The following is a 19107-nucleotide window of genomic DNA, read 5'->3' as shown; positions in this document are numbered from 1 at the left end:
GGGTGGAGGTGGCAAACATTTTCTTGATTACAATAATATATTATAAAATTACACTTCAGGATTAGGTTATTTTCCTTCTCTTAAACGTCAGAACCAAAAAAGCAACCTGTATGGAAAGGGGTTGAGGCTGTTTAAAAAATACTCACTCTGGACCCTGTGTCCTCCAGACTTAGCGGTTTGTCCCCTTTCCTGGGTGACAATGATGCTGAGACGCTGAACAACATCCTGGCCTGCAGGTGGGACTTAGAGGATGAAGAATTTCAGGACATCTCAGACGAGGCCAAGGAGTTCATCTCCAAGCTTCTGATTAAGGAGAAGAGGTAATCCAAGTTCTGCCTGTGCTCTGGACAAAGTAGGGACAATCAGGAAGCAGTGCGCACCACCAGGGCTGTTAGAATTCATTCCCTGATAACATCTGTGATGCTTGAGCAAAGTTGTGGATAGAATGAGGTTTGATCCTCTTGACCCAATCTACTGAGATCTGGGGCTGCTTTGGTCATGAAGCTACACAAACCTTTCTCCTGCCATTCACCATGCAGCTGTACAAGTCATGGGCTCCTGGGGGCCTCAGCCGACTCACTGTCAAAATGAAGGGCTTGGGAGAAGTTATTTCTAGGATTCCTTTCACCTCTACGAAGCTGTATATGGTTCTGTGTAGCTGAATCTTTTAGCTACCAATTCATTTGAGAACCTACTACGGGCCAGATCATGCCAAGTGCTTTGTAGACATTATCTCTTTTAACGACCACCCCACCCCCAACTTCGTGAGGCAGAGATGAGGTCGAAGATCCCAAGAGGTTTGGTCCATAATCACACCGCTACTAATTGGAGGAACGGAGGCTCAAGCAAGTAGTTCTCCTTCCCCCAAGACCACACACTTGGTTGTTATTTATTACATGGCTCTCTATTTTCTGTCACACTAAAACCACATTAATTCAAAATTCAGTGGATGAAAAAGAGTAACACTGAAATATAGGGATCTGCATTTTAGAATCATAGAGGGAGAAGGGCATTGTGATTTTAACCCATCAAACACGCTGTTTCAGATGGCTTTATAATTGAACCTTGTAACGATTGAAGCAGTTGAGATTTTCAGGGCCAATAGCACTTGCTGTATCATTTTATTATCTTTATGGCTTTAAAGTCATTAATACACATGGCCAGGAATCAGTAGGTAGGAGGGTGTCACAGGGAGTGGGGAAACAGTGTGGGCAGTGTGTGTGGCACAGAGCCTGGCAGGAGATGCTTTCATTCAATCGTTGATCACCTACTGTGTGCCAGGAAATGCATCCTGTGCTAAGAATAGATGCATAAATCCAGTCCGTGCCTTTAGTAACTCACCATCTAATCAAAGGGATAAGGTATTTTTTATTTTATTATTTTTAAGGTATTTTTTAAAAAGAGATAATAAAATGTAATAAAGCTGAGTCTCAGAGTATGAAGAAAACCTAGCCAGGTTAAGAATATCAGTAAGACAGGAGGGACAATTCATAAATAGTGGATTAATAATAATAATAACCTTGGCTATCACTGTGCCTTTCTGTCAAGGCACAATATAGCCAAAGTTATTATTATTGGCACATTACCCTACCCAAGGCAGTGAATAGATGGAAACTGTGAATCCTATCAAATCTTTGGAGGATGAGAAATCCATATTTATTGTGAACCTGTTTTACACGTGTACTTTAATGTGTTATCTTATTTGGCTTCTGGATAATCCTGTGGTTTGTGTATACCATCATTTTACAGATGAGGAAACTGAGGCTCAGAGCAGTGCCACAGTCACATGGCCAGCTCCGAGCAGATGCAGAGGTGAGCCCAGTGGGCTCTAGTGCCACCCATCCTTTCAGTCTGAGGGCTTCATTAATGCCTAAGGAGCATCAGATACACATTTGGGCCAATGGCAACTGGCTTAGAATTCCAGTCAATGCTTGGATGAAATGAAAGCCAAAAGCCAAACTCCACTATCATAGAATGAATTTCTGGGGTACAAAAATAAACTTGAAATGTTATTCAAAGTTTAATCATTAGCACAATGTTATTGTTAACTTTTTAATAGCCAGATTTAAAAAGCTCGCCACTAAAGTACAGAATCATCATTTTTCACCTTGGTTAGCCAATGGAATGCTCTGGAGGTCCAGTACTGAAAACTTATGACAGAACCACACTTCCACCTGAGGTTGGTGGTGCTCAAGAGGTTTTTAAAAATTACCTCCGCCTGTTTTGGGTACTATAATGGTGATGCTCTCACCAAGTTCACTGACTATAATACTTATCTCCTCTTCAAATCTGATACTTAAATACTTTGGTATCTGATGAAGTAGTTGCATTGAAGCAATCCTACACATTGAAGCTTTTGTGCTGCTTGAAACTAATTCTTTGCCTTCAGATTGTTGCATTCACTTACAGCTTTTCTTTTGAAAGGTTATTTGTTTTAATGTGATAAATGTTAGCACATCAAACACATTTATAGCACTTAGAATTCAAATATAATAAATCGATATTATTCTTTCTCATATTATTTTCCAAAATTATATGAACCTTTGCTAGCTCCAAAGGGATATTGTTTCTTCATAAAAGTTTCTAATGTTCCTTCTCTTCATAATTACATTAACTCTATTTCTCTACAAAAGTTAGTAATATTTATTATTCAGAAGTTTTAATACATAAATTGCTTTGGCAATCATCAGGAATCATTGTAGCATTTCATTCTTACAATAGTAAATATATCTTTATTTTTCAACTGACTGATAGGAGTTCACTTTACTAAGCTCAGATGTTACATCACAGAAATGGTTATATTTGACAGTAAATGTTCAGTTATTAAGAAGAATTTTGATTATTTGCCTTGTTTGTCTTTTACTAATGTTATTCTGATTAGATTTGATAGTCACCTATGCCATCGTTGACAGTATACAATTCAAGAGAAGGCAGAATTGACCGTGAGTTTGACATTCGGCCATCTGGTCTCCCAAAGGCAGAGGCTGGAGGTGAAATTGAACAGCAGAGACAAGCCTCCTTCAGCGTGTTTCTACTAATTACTTTCTGAATTTCCCTCTAGTTGGCGAATCAGTGCAAGCGAAGCTCTCAAGCACCCCTGGTTGTCAGACCACAAGCTCCACTCCAGACTCAATGCCCAGGTGACCCCGGCTTCTTGCTCTTCCTCTTCTTCTCCTGTCTGTTTGTCTTTTGAAGATCAGATGCTAGAGTTATCTTAACCTTAAATGAGGTTCTTTCTCATTCTTTTTCTTGTAGACTGCAAATCTTGTGCTGGTATTAAATTACTTAAAATGCCTTTTTAATTTTTTTAAAATTTTATTTATTTTATTTTTATTTTTTGGAGATGGAGTCTTGCTCTGTCACCCAGGCTGGAATGCAGTGGTGAAATCTCTGCTCACTGCGACCTCCACCTCCCAGGTTCAAACGATTCTGTTGCCTCAGCCTCCAGAGTAGCTGGGACTACAGGTGTGTGCCACCGCGCCCAGCTAGTTTTTTTGTATTTTTGGTAGAGATGGGCTTTCACAGTGTTAGCCAAGATGGTCTTAGTCTCCTGACCTTGTGATCTGCCCATCTCAGCCTCCCAAAGTGCTGGGATTACAGGTGTGAGCCACCACACCAGCCAAAATGCTTTAAAAAAAATTTTTTTTTTTGAGATGGAGTTTTACTCTTGTTGCCCAAGCTAGACTACAATGGCACAATCTTGGCTCACTGCAACATCTACCTCCTGGGTTCAAGCGATTCGCCTGCCTCAGCCTTTCAAGTAGCTGGGATTACAGGCATGTGCCACCATGCCTGGCTAATTTTATAGTTTTAGTAGAGACAGTTTCACCATGTTACTCAGGCTGGTCTCAAACTCCTGACCTCGTGATTCACCCACCTCAGCCTCCCAAAGTGCTGGGATGGCAGGTATGAGCCACTGCACCTAGCCTTAAAATGCTTTTCTGAGCAGTTTGCATTTTAAAAATAATGGATTTATTGTTTAGCAGAGTATTTTCACCATAACTGTTTATTATTAAATTATTATATCCATTATAAAATGAATTACTTCACTGTCTTATGTGCACATAAATACACACATATAACCTATAACCACATAAGGTTCTGGACAATATATAGTAATGTGCATTCAGGAGAACTATGCCTCCTTTAAAAGGAATTCAGAATTCTAAATTCTGTGCTTACCTGATTTGGTCTGCACTGGCACCAAATCTTTAATACTCCGCTCGTTCCAGCTATCTACACAAGTCTATGTGTAGGAGACTCTTAGACTACAGACTGAATGTTGGGAATAAGCAAGCCCTCACTCTGTAGTAACTTCTTGCAATGAAATCTCCATCTACCCTCATTGCCTTGATTACCAGATGTTTATATTCCAACTTCCTCATCTGTCTCTTTGGCGCAGATATCTTTCCTAAGCTGCAGATCCGTATGTCCTCCTGTGTACTAGATGTTTCCACCTGGATCTTCCCATCCCTAAACTAATCTCATCTCCCTGCACCTTGCCTCACCATCAGCGACCCTCCTAGGAAAGGATGTCCAGGGAGCAGCCTCAGCCAGGCCCAGGCATCTTCTTTGTTTCCTTCCTCTTCCTTGATCCCCTATTGTATGTTTAATTTACACCCATGTTCTGTACCTGATATCCCCTACTTACCTCTGGAATCTGCCTATTTCTCCCCATTCTCATGGTTACCGTGGCCTGGGACATGCCTCCCCTGAGTGACTGCAGCCTCCTAACTGGCTTCTCTGCCTCCTTCATGTTGTCTCCATCCAAATAATTGTGGATTATATAATTAACACAGAAACAGATGTGTAATGCCCAAGTAACTTTACTAAACATCTTGGATGTTCAACTGGTAAGATGCATTACAGGCAAGATGCCATGCAAGCCTTTGGGCCCACTGGCACCTGTCTGACCTGCCCATCAGTTAGGGTGGCTGGTGCCCTGCCCTCACACAGCATGGGTTTGATACATTTTTGTTTCTTCCACCTTTTCTCCTCATCCCTCCATTTCCTGAGGTTTTCGAATGGAACTTTTTCACTGACCAACAAACCTTGGAATGACTATGCCTTAGGTACTCACTTTTTCCACATCCAGTTTTTATTGAAATTAACTTTACTTCTAAATTCAGCATCGGCACTAAGTTTTATTTGTGTCTGAATATACCTTTCCTTGATAATTGGTACTGATGTCAAATAAAAATAGACTTATTACCTAGTGGGTACCTCACCCAGACTACATAAACTGCTTATTAGGGTTACCAACCTATTTTGAGCCAATTTTCCACCAATGTATTTTTATCCAAGCTTATTGGTCTCCAAATACACTTTGACATGGCAGGACAGTATAGAAACCACAGCAGATAATTAATGACACTGTACAGTTTAAAAAGTGTTTAAGAATATTTTTTAAAAAGAACAACAGGTAAAATCACCTTTTGTATCCATCCATCTGCTGGTATCTGAAGTGAATAGATAGTTCAAGAGTGATGATGGATTTTTTACAATGAAAAACAAATTCCATTTTATAAATCTAGTTATTACAGCTATACAGCATTGTGGAGGCACTCTCGTAACTGCTTTATACAAATTAACTCACTCACTCTTCATACCAACCCACAAAACAGGCACATTAGTGTCTGCAGCGGAGAGTACTCAGGACCGGGGCTGAGCTCTGGAGTCCAGGTAGAGCCTCGCTGCTCTGCTTTCCTGCTGGTGACGGGCTGCTGGGCACAGGGGACCTGAGCGATGCTTCCAGAACCTTTCTTGTACCATACTTTGTTAGTGTTCCTGAAAGTCAATTTTCAAACTTAGTGTATCTTACTTTTCAATGAAATATTGAGGCTACAGTTTTCCAGAAGGCTTATTTTTGGAATAATCTTGGTTCTGATATATTTTATAAAATCAGAATTCGCCTTTATGTTGAAAATTTAATTCTGATCCCAAACTTAACCATTTCAACCTAAATTCTATTTTTTAAGTCTTTCGTATATTTTTCTTTGTCTCTTTGGCATCAAGCTTAAAAGCACCTACTATTTCGTAACCACTTGAGTAGCATATTGACTGTCACTAAATTTAAGAAGGATTTTTTTTTCTTAGAAGTTAATATCCTAGAGTTCTCTGCCCTCTGTGTGTCACCCTCAAGGTGACATGCGATGGCTCAAAGTCTTTCTTACGTCCCCAACCATCTGTGCGTAACCTGTTTCCATCAGAAGCAGCTCTCAGCTGGGGTGGGGCAAAGCACTCCTAGACTAAGAATCAACTAGGAATCTACTGTAACTCAGCACCTACTGCAGCATTAGCCAGGGTTCTGGGGCCAGAGGAAGGGCCACTACACACGTTTGACATGGTTTCTTTCCCCCAGACCTATGAAGCCTGTGACCCTTCCTTCCCATTCTCAGTGTTATGACCTTGGCTCACGCCGTCTCAGTGAACTAATAAAACAACCCAAGAACTGATATGCAGCCTCCACTCTCCCTCTGCCCTAATCTATCAAATTATTAGTTCCTTAATTACACCTCAGACATTGATTGAAAAAATCTTCACCTGTTCCCCATTGTCCACAGCAGATCCGATCCAGCGGTAGTCAGGGCCTGTCCCAGGGCACCCCCAGCTCTCGTGTTGAGCCTCGTCTCCACTGCTGCCTCCAGAGCAGCCCACAAGCCTGTTCCTGTCTAAGGCTTGTATCAAGTGCCACTGCTTGTCTCAGTCCTGAAACTGGAGACTCTTTCTTTGTCTTCTTAAATCTCTTTGTGGAATTTATATTACTGTTGTTACTCAATTTGAAAACTTTTGGAAGAAGCCGTTTCTGTGTGTGACTCATCTTTGTAGTCATGGTAGCCCCAGTATCGTGCGTGATAGAGCACTCTTGCGCTGGATCAGTGTGAGTTTTGGCAAAATGCACCTGAGTGTGATGAGGTGCTGAGTTGTTTGGCCCTGACTCTAAGTGAGAGGGAAGGGTTGTATGACAGGAGCCTCAGGGGAGAGTGGACTCTGAGATGGACTCTGAGGCTGGCCAATGTGTCCGCCAGGGGCTCGCTGGCAATTTAAGCTTCAGGAACCTCTCTTGAAGAGCACCTTCTACTCAGTAGCAAGTGATTGTCTCTTCATGTGTTCCCGTAAGTCCGGACCTGATGGAAATGTCCTAATTCTTCCCATGTGCCTTCTGCTTTCCCTAGAAGAAGAAGAAGAATCGTGGCTCTGATGTCCAGGACTTTGTGACCAAATAGTCTACCGGAGGCACCCATTTGAAAGGTTAGTCTTGGGTCTCCTGAAGAGGTGTCTGTGAAGGTCTTAAGAGAGAGGAATAAGAAGGAAATGGAACAATTGCTCACAGACTATGCAGGAAGAAGAGCAGCATTTTGGCCGGCGTGGAGGGCCCTGAAATCAGACTGCTGTGTCCGCACCCTGGCTCTGCTGCTTCTTACTGGAGGAAGCTCAGTGCCTGACTTGCGGGTTGGGGAGAGTCTCACGTCCTCAGCTTCTTGAGTGGCTCCCATGAGAGCATCCAAGCAAAGCCCTGACACCAGGGGCCTGGTGCATAGGAGGGATCAATAACCGGCCAAGGGGATGCTGATGACTGTGAGGGTAATCCTTATGACAATGTGTGAGATCAGAGAAAGTGACACCCTCTTTCGTATAGATGGGGAAATTGAGTCTCAGAGACTCAGAGACTAAATAACACCCCCATGGTCATGCAGCTTATAAAGGGTGGAGTGTGGTTCCCTTGGGTGTATCTAAAGCTGAAGCCCATGATTTTTAGTCCCCGGAGCTTCATTCTGATCTTGATCTGCTCTATGAGCCCAAAGAATACCACCTCCTATACACCCAGACACATGCAGACTTCCACCCAGCTCAGGTGCTTTTGGAATTATTGAGAGATGGGTTTACACACGAATACCTTCTTTGATATCAATAATCTAGCCCAGTGTAGCCTTCAAGGAGAAGAGTAAGAGGCACATGTACTTACAAAAGGACTCTAAGAAAACCTAACATTCATGTCCCTGCGGGGGACCCTGCAGCAAGTCAGCTCCCTTACCTTGGGCAGAAAGTCCACAGCCATTTCTGCACCTTTATGCACATAACTGCACAGGGTTGATGACTTGTGAGTGAGTTCTTGCTGCCCACTGGTCTTTTTTTTTTTTTTGAGATGGAGTCTCACTCTATCGCCCAGACTGGAATGCAATGGCGCGCTCTCAGCTCATTGCAACCTCCACCTCCCGGGTTCAAGTGATTCTCCGTTTCAGCCTCCTGAGTAGCTGAGATTACAGGTGTGTGCCACCATGCCCAGCTAATTTTTGTATGTTTAGTAGAGATGAGGTTTCACCATGTTGGCCAGGCTGGTCTCGAACTCCTGACCTTAAGTGATCTACTTGCCTTGGCCTCCCAAAGTGCTGGGATTACAGGCATGAGCCAATGGGCCTGGCCTGGTCTTAATCCTTTCTTCTGATAGGTATGTTTCTGGGCCTGAGGTTTTTGCATATCTGACTGTACATATTTTTGTAAGCTGCCTTGAAATTTTTGTAGAATAAGATGGGGTAGAAATGAATCAGCACCTCATGGTAAAGGCCACACATGCTAGGAAAACACTTGGCCTTCAGAGGAAAGGACACTTCCTTTCGCCCTGTCACTTATTTAGAAATCCATGAAAAGTGAACGGGAAGGCTTGTGCATTCTATTTACAAAGACTATTCTTGTTTGTCAAAAACAGCAAGGACATGAAAGTGCCCACAAGGTAGGAGGGAGCTCGGCACAAGAAAGGACCCTTGTGCCCCCAGGCCTTGGGTTATGGCACTCAGCGAGGTGCCCTGCCCTGTGCCATGAGTGCCTGAATCCACAGGCAGCCAGGCTGTGTCCCCCCTTCTCTCCCCCGCCTTCACCCTCTCCCCCAGAAGCAGTTTTGTCCCCAGCGACCACAAACCCCGAGGGTTTGCCACAAACCACCTTCCCACCGTAAGGACTGGAGCCACTTTGGAGGCCTGGTGGGAATGAATTCACTGGGTGACAGGGTTGCATTCCAAGGCGGGCCTGCCGCCAGGGTCTGGCCGGGAAAGAATGAGGAGGAAATGGTGGTGGGAGGGGTAGAGTCCTTCCATAGAGACATGGATGCTTCCAACCCAATGGAAGACAGCAGCAGCCTAGGAAGTGAGGACTGTGCAGAGGACGAAGACAGCCATATCAGGGCTGGCCACGCTGGGGCGGCGGGACACAGCCTCTGCTGGAACTGCTTGAGGAGGGCTCCTGAGAGCCACGGGCCTGGCTGCCTTCCTTTCCTGTGCTCTCCAGCCCCATTTGGCCTCAGAAATTCACCTGAGTCACACCAAAGGCCAAGGGAGAATCATTTCAGATACACACAATCTGGATGCTTCCTAGTTTTCTTTCTTTCTCTCTCTTTTTTTCTTTCTTTCTTTCCTTCTTTCTTTCTTTCTTTCTCTTTCTTTCTTTCTTCTTTCTTTCTCTCTTTCTTTCTCTCTCTCCTTCCTTCCTTCCTCCCCTCTCTCCTTCTTTCTCTCTTTCTTTCTTTCTTTTTCTTTCTCTCTCTCTCTCTCTCTCTCTCTCTCTCTCTCTCTCTCTCCTTCCTCCCTTCCTCCACTCTCTCCTTCTTTCTCTTTCTTTCTTTCCTTCTTTCTTTCTTTCGAGACAGGGTCTGGCTGTGTTACCCAGGCTGGAGTGCAGTGCCAACAGCATGGCTCACTGTAGCCTCCTGGACTCAAGCGATCCTCCTACCTCAGCCTCCCAAGTAGTTGGGAGCAAAGGCATGAACTACCACACAGGGCTAATTTTAAAATATTTTGTAGAGGTGGGGTCTCACTCTGTTGCCCAGGTTGTTCTTGAACTCCTGAGCTCAAGTGATCCTCCTGCCTCTGCTTCCCAAAGCATTGGGATAACAGGAATAAGCCACCATGCCTGGCCTACCTTCTTATTCTTTTTTTTTTTTTAATTGAAACTTAATGTAAGATTTTTAATTCTGGGAGTGGCCTCATTTGAGAAGTTCAAAAAAAAAAAAAAGAAAAAGAAAAGAAATTATTCTTCATAGTAATATTCCTTGACAGGATGTGATGGGTTTATGGCAGGATATATCATGACGGAAACCAAATTCTAGATAATGTTGATTTTAAAAATCTGGTGGTTGAAGATTATTCCTGTGGAAAAAGGAAAGAGTTCCAGGCTGATAAATAAGGCATAATCCACAATGTCAATTGAGGCATACATACCTCCTGCAATTTGTTAGAGGAAACTCTCCCAAAATCAACCTGGTGGCATTTTGTTTCTGGTTACCTCTGTCGTATCTTTTGCCAACTTCTGGGCTATAAATTTAGGGCACTTCTCAGATCCACAGGAATGATGGCAGGCAGCTGTGTGCGGGCCCCAGGTCAGACGTGGTTGTAAAGCAAATGGAAATGTCCCCACGCCTGAGGCTGCATTCTCCCTTTGATGCTGGGATCAACTGACCAGATGGACGGAGTGGCTGTACATCAGATAAAACAAAGACGCCTTGTCCTTCAACACTGCAAATAGTACTAAAATATCCTGCACAAATTTATCCATGTAGCAAACCTGCACATGTACCTCTTGAACCTAAAATAAAAGTTGGAAAGAAAACGAAAATATCTTGCACAAACTAAAAAATAAAAAGCCCAACTCTGGTAAGTGGTGGAATCCATCAAGAGGTTTCTTTCTTTCTTTTTTCGTCTCACATATACACATACATTATTAAATAAATCATCTGTGGTTTTCCTAAGGGGCACAACCAACCAATTATAATTTTAAAAGCCCTGCTGAATTAACAAGATTCATATTTTGTTTGCTTTGCAGGAAAACTGCTGCGGTTGCTGCTGCTTTGAGAAAAATTTTGGAAAAATCAGCAGTTCTGATGCCTTGACCCCTATGATGACTGGCAGTCTTAGCAGGGGAGCCCTTGACCCTGAACTTGAACTTGAACTGGAGTGCCTCTGCTGCGCTCAGAGGAACACCCTGCGCCGGGGTCCCATCCCAGGGCGCAAACACATCCCTGCATGGGGGGTTGTGATGTTGGGAAGATGTTTTCCTGCCATCTTGAGATTTTTTTACTTGTTTTTTAAAATTTTTTGATCTTAGTCACTGGGGCAGGGGGTGCATTATATTTGCTATTTCTCGTATTACTACAACTATCACACTTGAGATTTATTGGAGATTTTAAAACTGGAGGGTGCATTGAGAGGGAGAAAACTGCTTTCCGCCATTAGACAATGCCTTTCAAAGGGACAATTTGATGACCAGTGCACCCTTGAACACTTAGTTTCTCAGACTCTATCGTTTTGGTTTGCTCTGAGGTCACGTGACTACAATGGCTAAATAATTTTCTTGCTGGAACAGAAAGCCATCTCTGAATTCTCAAACAAGAGGCGTCAGCCACTGTGTCTTTCATTTATTCTGAATTGTCCCCCATGCACGTTTTCTTCCAAGTAGCTGATTCTGTTTTCACATCTGTACTTCCCAGAGCCTTCTGACTGACAGTTCATCCCCACAAAACACGTTGGTTTTGAGAGGCGATGCAGAAAGTGTATGTTTATGGTTGATCTTTGAAACTCCAACCTTTGGAATAATGTCAACAGTCACAAAGAGCTTCCCTCAAGCCCCAGTTGTCAATGAAAAGAGATGGATCTGCACCTTCTGGAGAAAGACAGTGCTGAGCTTCCAATGTTGAAGTGACTTGGGAAATAACATTCAAGCTTCCGGGTAAACACAAACACTGACAAAGACCAAGTGCAGTCTCTGGCCCGTGCAGCCTCACGGGACTCAGTGGTGGTGAAGAAATCGCAGTCGTACACCAGAGGTGAGGGCGACTCTGCTAGGTCACCTGCTGGACGCGAGATCGTTGGAATGTTCCCGCCGGAAGGTTCCTATGCCAAGCCCATGCGCCATTTCATGGCAGATACGTAAGAGGAGAAATGGGCCCTACTGTAGATGGCTTATGGGATCTTGAAAGGAACTGGGCTTTAAAGAGTGAAAAATGAGTGTGTCATTTCCACAGGAAGAAGAGGCAAGGAAAAGCCCCACAAAATTCCCATTACCCGCTCAACTCCAAGGTCACCGCCCAGCTTCATGAGCTTTCCTCACATTTTCCATTTCCAAATAACTGTTGTGTTGACATCGGCTGTGTTAATGCCTCTGTTTTTATCCATCCGTCCTACTGGGATACTGTGGTCACAGTAGCAATGAAAGGTATAAGAATTACTTGGTGGCCTCAGCAGGGAGGGCAGATTCACTTTGCATCAGCTTTTCCCCATTATCTCTCAGATCCACCTAAGGAATCCTTACAGCATGCCATGAATATGTGCAACATCTTTATTCTCATATTTACGGTAAGGAGGAAGTAGAGATAGAAGGAAATGTGTGCTTTGGTGAAGGCCACTTGCAAATTTTGTGGTCGTGCTAGTTACAAAAGTGACTCCTTTCTAGCCTTTGCTCTTACATTAGGATGCATTTCTTTTTCTCCTATGGTCCTGCATTTATCCAAGGTTGGTTTCTTATGTTCCTATTATGTGACTATGCTTAAAATGTTTAGTTTCCATAAAACATGCACACAGGCACGCACACACACACACGCACGCACACACGCACACACAACCCTGTGACTGAAGTGTTATATTACTGTGCTATCTTTAGCTGATGCTATTCATTGAGTCTGGAAAAACACAAGCCAGTGCATGCATTAATATTCAGTCAGACCACAAAGATCTGGCCTCCACTCAAATGCTAAACAGGACAGGAGGGTCTGATTTGAAGCCCCTCGTGGAAGGGCGTTTTCTGTCCTGTGGTGTGGATTCTCTATCAAATCGAGCATGAGGTCTTTTGCACGATGTGCAATTTGCATCCACCTTCCCTTCTGACTCACACTGGCAGATCCCAGACCCTGCCACACATGGAAGAGACAGCTCAGGTCAAATGCAGGCATTCTTTCTTTGCCAAGTGAATCCACTGATGACCCTGCAGTGAGTGGGTGTGAGTTTTGTTTTGTTTTGAGGTTTAGAAAGGAGACTCTACTTTCAAAATGGGTCTCGTTTGATTCTGTAGTTAAATTTCAACATTTGGAATGGGAAGGCATCTCCATGCCAGCAGGGTGCCTTTTATATGAGTGCTGAGGGTAGTTTGCCTTGCAGAGTGGATGATTACAGTCTAGAGTTACTTGAAATGAGAGATTATCAGTCTAGTGTTCATCCTGCCCACCCCCACCTCCATGCCTTTGTGTGGCTGCTCCAGCGAGAACTGGTAACTAGGTGGATAGCTGCTCTAATGGGAAAGGGGACTTTGCAAAGCCGAGGAATCAAGCCAGATGTGAGCATGGACTCAGAGAAGCTTGAGTCTGGCTAGACCAGGGCTATGGAGATCAATTTTTCCAACAGGTCATTAGGATTTGGGAGGCTGTAATTTCTCCTCCACCCTCTTAATGGATGCTATGGCTTTGCTCACTCACTAGGCAGTTCCCAGTTTCTTTAGCAAATGGAGGAAATTAAGCACCGATGTGGCACTTCCCACTGCCTGGAGAGAAATAAAACTCGCAAGTTATTAAGGGGAGGCATGCCACATTGGTATCTGGAAGATACTAACACTTACCCAGAATCTGATGCTATTTCAGTATCGGGGGGCATATATCCCCATTTGTTACAGTGGAAATTTTGGAAGACTCTCACCTGAACTAATTTGGGGAAACAATTTCTAGGTTGAAGTTGGTAACACTCATTTCTGTTGAGTGCCAGAAGTTTGTTTTCAGTTATTTTGTCTGACTTGACATTAACTTGCTTTCTTTCCTCAAAAATGTAAGTAGGCATGTTGCCATTGTTGTGGCTTGCTTTGATGTATGTTTGGAAAGATGTGTGAATGCTTAATTTTTATCCATTTTATGGAAATTAGCTAGAACTTTTTTTTTTTAAGAATCAAAATACGAATTTGATACTAGGAACAGAATCAGCTCTTTATTTCATTCCTTTTTTGTCCCTTCGGCTTTCTCTGCTCCTCCCCCAGCCATCCAGCACTGGGTGTGTACTGGGTTAGTTTGTGCTGGGGGCCAAATGACAGAACCCTGGTTGAAAATCCACTTGTGAAAGCAATTGAGGGGCAGCAGCCTCAGGCTCCCAGAGGACTGTGGTCCTCGCACTCAGTTCTTTCCTGTCCCTTGGCCGTCCTGTCGTCTCTGGGAGCTGCAACGTCACCAGGGTCCACTTCCCAGTATCCACAAAGCTTCCTCCTGCTTTTGCACTCTTTTACATTTTTTTCACTTCTTTCCTTTTTCTTAAGTTAGAATCAAAGTTTGTCTTCTCATCCATCACTGTGCTCCCTGAAAGCCTTTTGGAGATTAAGACATTTTCTTACCAGAAGGCAACTTTCCATCTGCCCTAAAGGGAAGTGGGTTACTGGATTTATTAGATGTTGGGTTTCTGGATTAAGATGACTTCCTTACATAGCTTGGAGTCTGCAGTTTCTCAATTAGAAGCGTTCTGTGTTTCTTTTTGCTCCATTTTAGTGGGCTGTGCTTTGTCTAGGTGGTCTTTCCATGGGCAGTTTCACCTTCCGTGAAGGCTTATAACTCAACCACTGCTACTCATTTAGAAAAGCAGAAAGCACCTGCTATGTGAGCGTTCATGTGTGGCCTAATGTGTGTTTTGCTGTCATCTCAGCTGATAGATGTATCAGTATTTCTGACTAGGTTTACTGGTGTTGGTAAGAAATAAAAAAAGAATTCATAATGTGGTGATTGTGTCTATGATGTATCTTTTAAATTTCCGAACTCAGTTTCATTAGGCTGGTTTTTTTTTTTTTTTTTTTTTTTTTTTTTTTGCTTTATAAAGACATGTAACAGTCATGTATACGTATTATATTGAAGAATAAACATGGACCTTATTTATCTTTTGATTAATGGGCTCAATCATTCAATGATGTTGTATTAGTCCATTCTCGCATTGCTCTGAAGAACTATCTGAGATTGGGTAATTTATGAAGAAAAGAGGTTTAATCGGCTCATGGTTCTGCCAGCTGTACAGGCTTCTGCTTCTCAGGAGGCCTCAGGAAAATTACAGCCATGGCAGAAGGTGAAGGGGAAGCAGGCATGGTCTTCACATGAGAGCTACACACTTTCAAACCACCAGATCTTGTGAGACTCACTCGCTATCACAAGAACAGCAAGAGGGACATCACCCCCATGATCCCGTCACCTCCCACCAGGCCCCTCCTCGAACACTGGGGATGACAATTCCACATGAGATTTGGGCAGGGACACAGAGCCAAACCATATCAGATATGAACTTGGTAAATACATGCAAACTCCTTTACTTCAAGGCTAACATGTCAATTCCTGTGACACTCAGAACAAAAGCTACCTAAAAGAGCTTCACACTTATCGGGGTCCCAGACCTGTCCACAGTAACACTGGCCAGCCACATTGGGGAAAAGCAACTCTCCCATTTAAAAACATAGTGGTTCCAATGTACCAAGACAAGGTTCAGGGTGTTTTTTTCCCTATCAACACACAAATATTGACTGAGATTTATGTGAAGTGTCTAGTTCACATAAATTTAGAGAGGATATTTAATAAATTATTAAGCCAATTAGTAGCAATTCAACCCCTTTCATGTCTGTTAGTGATTGATTATTCCTTAAACACTGAAAAGTGTCTGCTTCAAAAGTTCCAATGCTGAAGGACCCCAGTATAAAGAAACCACCATAGGCCATTGCATCACTTTCTGGGCTCGTTTCTTGTCTGGAGATGGGAATGTTCTCTCCCAGGCCTGCATGTGAGTCTGTGGTTGACACCTGGATCTCGGCCAACACTCCCATCTCAGCCCAGCAGTGATCAACTCTCCCAGCAGCAACAAGACCCCCGACCCTGGTCTGGCTTGAGGCAGGCCCACTGGGTTTTCTATTGTCCGTATTGCAAGCAGCAGGGAGGGATGGGGCTTTGTGTTCTCATTGTGAAGCAATCTTGCCTTGAACCCAGTATTTTCCCACTTGGACTTCTAGCTGAGGCATTCTGATTTCTTCCCCAAAGCGAGGAAACCTTCTTGGCCCTCCTGCCATTATTGACGCAGTTTCCAAAAGATGACCCCAGCCATTCCCAGAACAGATACTCAGTGCTAGAGTTTCAGGGCCTGTGACTCAGAGAGAAGGGTGGGCCATCTTCTTTCCTGGCCCTTCTTGGCCTCTCCCAGGGTAAGGTGGATGACGGCAGGGTGTGTGTGGGTGGGTGGCTGGGGCCGGGGTGGGGGTGTCTCTTTCACCATGCCCACAGAGGGAGGGTGCTGAATCCCTTCACCACTGGCCTTCCCACTCCCAATCTGGAAAGGGGACGCCAGCCCCACCCCATTATCCTGAGCCATTAGGAAGACTGGTTCCTGCTGCTCATCCTTCAGTCATTTGTCTCTCCTGCTCCTAATTTAGGGTTTCCCCAAGAGCTTGTAATCAGTGCTCTCCAGACAGTACCATGAGGACACAGAGTCTCATGAAAGATACTCATCTGAATTTAGCTGGCTCAGGACCTCACAGCTCACCTGGTTATTGCTAGAGACCTCTAAAATATTCTAACACGAGTCTAGCATTTAGTGTGTCAGAGAGAATGGACTCTTCTGGCAGGATACACCCCCACCCCCTGGGCACTTCCCTGCCACTTCCCAGGTCCACCCTGGCAGACACAGACACCCCTGACAAGGATGTGGCTTCCTGGCATCTTCCAGGAAGAATCACTGGGGACTACTTCGTAGGTCAGTGATCATTGCTTATACCTGGCTCCCCAAAGACATGTCTCTCTCCATGCAAGGCACAGTCACCCACTCCTGGATCCATCTTCTGGATTCTTGCTTTTATCTTCTGAGTCATTTTCCCTTTTCCATGAAGGTTAGTCTGCGTGTGTAGGTTTCTCAATTTACTTCCTGGTGGTGGAAGTTTGGGAGCACAAAGGCCTCTTTTTTCTTTATGGTCGTTGCCTGTTTCTGTCAAAACCGGTGGTGCTTCAAGCAACATAAGTCAAAACTTTCTAGGCTTCCTGTGAATTTTGCCGGGGTTCACTTCATTAGACAAGGATTACACTCACCATTCAAGATAAGCTCTTTACCTTGAACTTCTGCTGAGCCTATTGAGGGACAACACCCTTAAGCACCTTAGAAGCCCTATTGTTTGACTGAATAATTCTCTACTGCACTGTCTTGAATATTTCCGAGGTCTTAACAAATCACTTTAAATTCTTGTCTTTCATATTTAGACCATATTTTCTTTAGAGTGTCCTGGATTTGATCTTTACCTAGAAGTCATTTCTTAATTGTAGCATCATTTGTTGTCCTTAGAGGTTGGAATCTTTTTAAAAAATCATTTTTTCTTCAAAAGTCTTTCCTTTACTTTATCCCTCTTTTCTCACATTTTATTGCAAGCAGCGACAAGAAACCTGGAAGCCTTCCAGCACTCTTTGGAAACATCCTGAGTTAGATCACACAGTTAATTCGGTAAATTTTTTGATTTCTCCATTATTGCAGGTGACAGTGTTGCTAAACTTTTTACCACCATATAACAAAAATTTTTTTTTCTCCAGTTTCAAATAAAATTTTCTTCATTTTTCTTCAAACTCTCACTCTCAACCTCCTCAACAATCATGAATATGTCATGAAACACTCTTCAAGCCTCTTCAAGCTTTCACTAATACTTTTATCAAAGTCTGTTCCGCTTATTTCCACAGCCTGGTTCCAATGCCTCTCCCACCTTTTAGATTTTTTTAAATGGCAGTACTCTTTTGAGTATTGTCAAATCCTGACAGCACCAGTACAATAGGCTTGTTTATAATTCTGAAGCTTTATGCATCCTCTTCTCTTTGTCTAAAATATTTTCCACTAATCTTACCTGATAAATAGCCAGATCGCACCATCCTTCCCATCCCAGGGTAAAGTCCTTATGTCTTTGTCACATCTTCTATTAAATATGTTTCTTTAATAGCATTTGTCACATTATTTTCTAATGTTATGCTTTTTAATTTTGGCCTGGCTTCCCTCCCCACCATAAATTCTTTGAGTGCAGAAATTAGGGTATTATTTTTGGCATATTTATCCCTTGTCTCCCCAAGTCTCAGTAGAGACATTCTTTAAGTGCATGTCTTTATTTTACTGAATTTGAAATGAGAACATTTCAACACCACTAGCAAAACTTACTGAATAAACTTCCAAAATGTTTATAATTATTTTTTTCTTTTAATTTAGACATTTTTCTTCTCTTTCCATGTCTCATCAGGTGATTAATAACAAAAGTACAGAATATTATGAATAAAGTTTTGTTTTCCATGTGTATCCATGATTTTAAACTATTTCATATATATGCATACATATGCTTTAAAATACATCAACTTGAGAACAACCTAACATGAAAATTCATAATTCTTACTAATTAATGTCTGAACTTTTTTCCCCTCAATTATTTCACACACCTGTTCACTGTAAATTTTCTCAGCAATTTTTATATCATATTAATGCTACCCAGGACTTGGACGCACACTTGAAGTTTTTCTGTACTTTAATTATTTTCAAATTAATTTTAATATTCTGGATAATTTCAAGGTAACCCATATGTTTAATAAAGTTGAACTTTATATTTCAAAAAATGATGAAGTATTCCTAAGGTTTCAAAAGCTCATGTATGGTCTGCTTTTAGAAACGCTTTTAAAATGGTCTTTAAAAAAATTCTTTCACCTTCTTATTTGTCCCAAATCTTATTGTTTCATAATTAACTTAGCAGCTTGTCTTGTGTGCAGTAGCTCACAGATTTCCAAGATGAAACACGGTTTTTGCTACCCTGCCAAACCTACCTTCTGCCAACTTCCCTTAAGCTGGATTCCACAGTCTTGGTCACTGTTCTGCTGCAACAGTGTTCACTTTCCTTCTGCCTCACTCACCAGTTCCAGCGCTCTAGGTTGTGCTGTCTTACAAATGTGGCTACCATCCATCCACATGTTTCTTAAACATCAAATGTTACTTGGTTAAGGTGCTTCACAGCATTAGAACATTGTTAATACCATAAAGAGGAACAAATCAGATAATGATTGTTCCTGTTGTGACAATCTACTGGGACTTGTGATTTTCAAAATAATACCACTATAAAGTA

The 19107-nt window shown here is 42.8% G+C and overlaps 1 protein-coding gene across 4 annotated transcripts in view; it reads left to right on the top strand.

Annotated features, from left to right (window-relative positions):
• MYLK4 (myosin light chain kinase family member 4) overlaps positions 1 to 16199 on the top strand; it is a 113047-nt gene extending 96848 nt beyond the window's left edge. For 3 of the 4 annotated variants that reach the window (XM_074398382.1, XM_010338095.3, XM_010338096.3), the window contains 4 exons: positions 168 to 320; positions 3062 to 3140; positions 7176 to 7251; positions 10813 to 16199. In XM_074398382.1, coding sequence (XP_074254483.1) covers positions 168 to 320; positions 3062 to 3140; positions 7176 to 7226 — 283 coding nt within the window. In that variant the 3' untranslated portion in view covers positions 7227 to 7251; positions 10813 to 16199. The remainder of the gene's footprint in view (positions 1 to 167; positions 321 to 3061; positions 3141 to 7175; positions 7252 to 10812) is intronic. The other variant, XM_074398383.1, reaches the window with a different exon arrangement.
• Positions 16200 to 19107: the final 2908 nt, after the last annotated feature.

This window comes from Saimiri boliviensis, chromosome 4, assembly GCF_048565385.1.
Source record: "Saimiri boliviensis isolate mSaiBol1 chromosome 4, mSaiBol1.pri, whole genome shotgun sequence".
NCBI lineage: Eukaryota > Metazoa > Chordata > Mammalia > Primates > Cebidae > Saimiri > Saimiri boliviensis.
The sequence above is the reverse complement of the archived record's forward strand: the minus strand, read 5'-3'. Positions and strand labels throughout refer to the sequence as shown.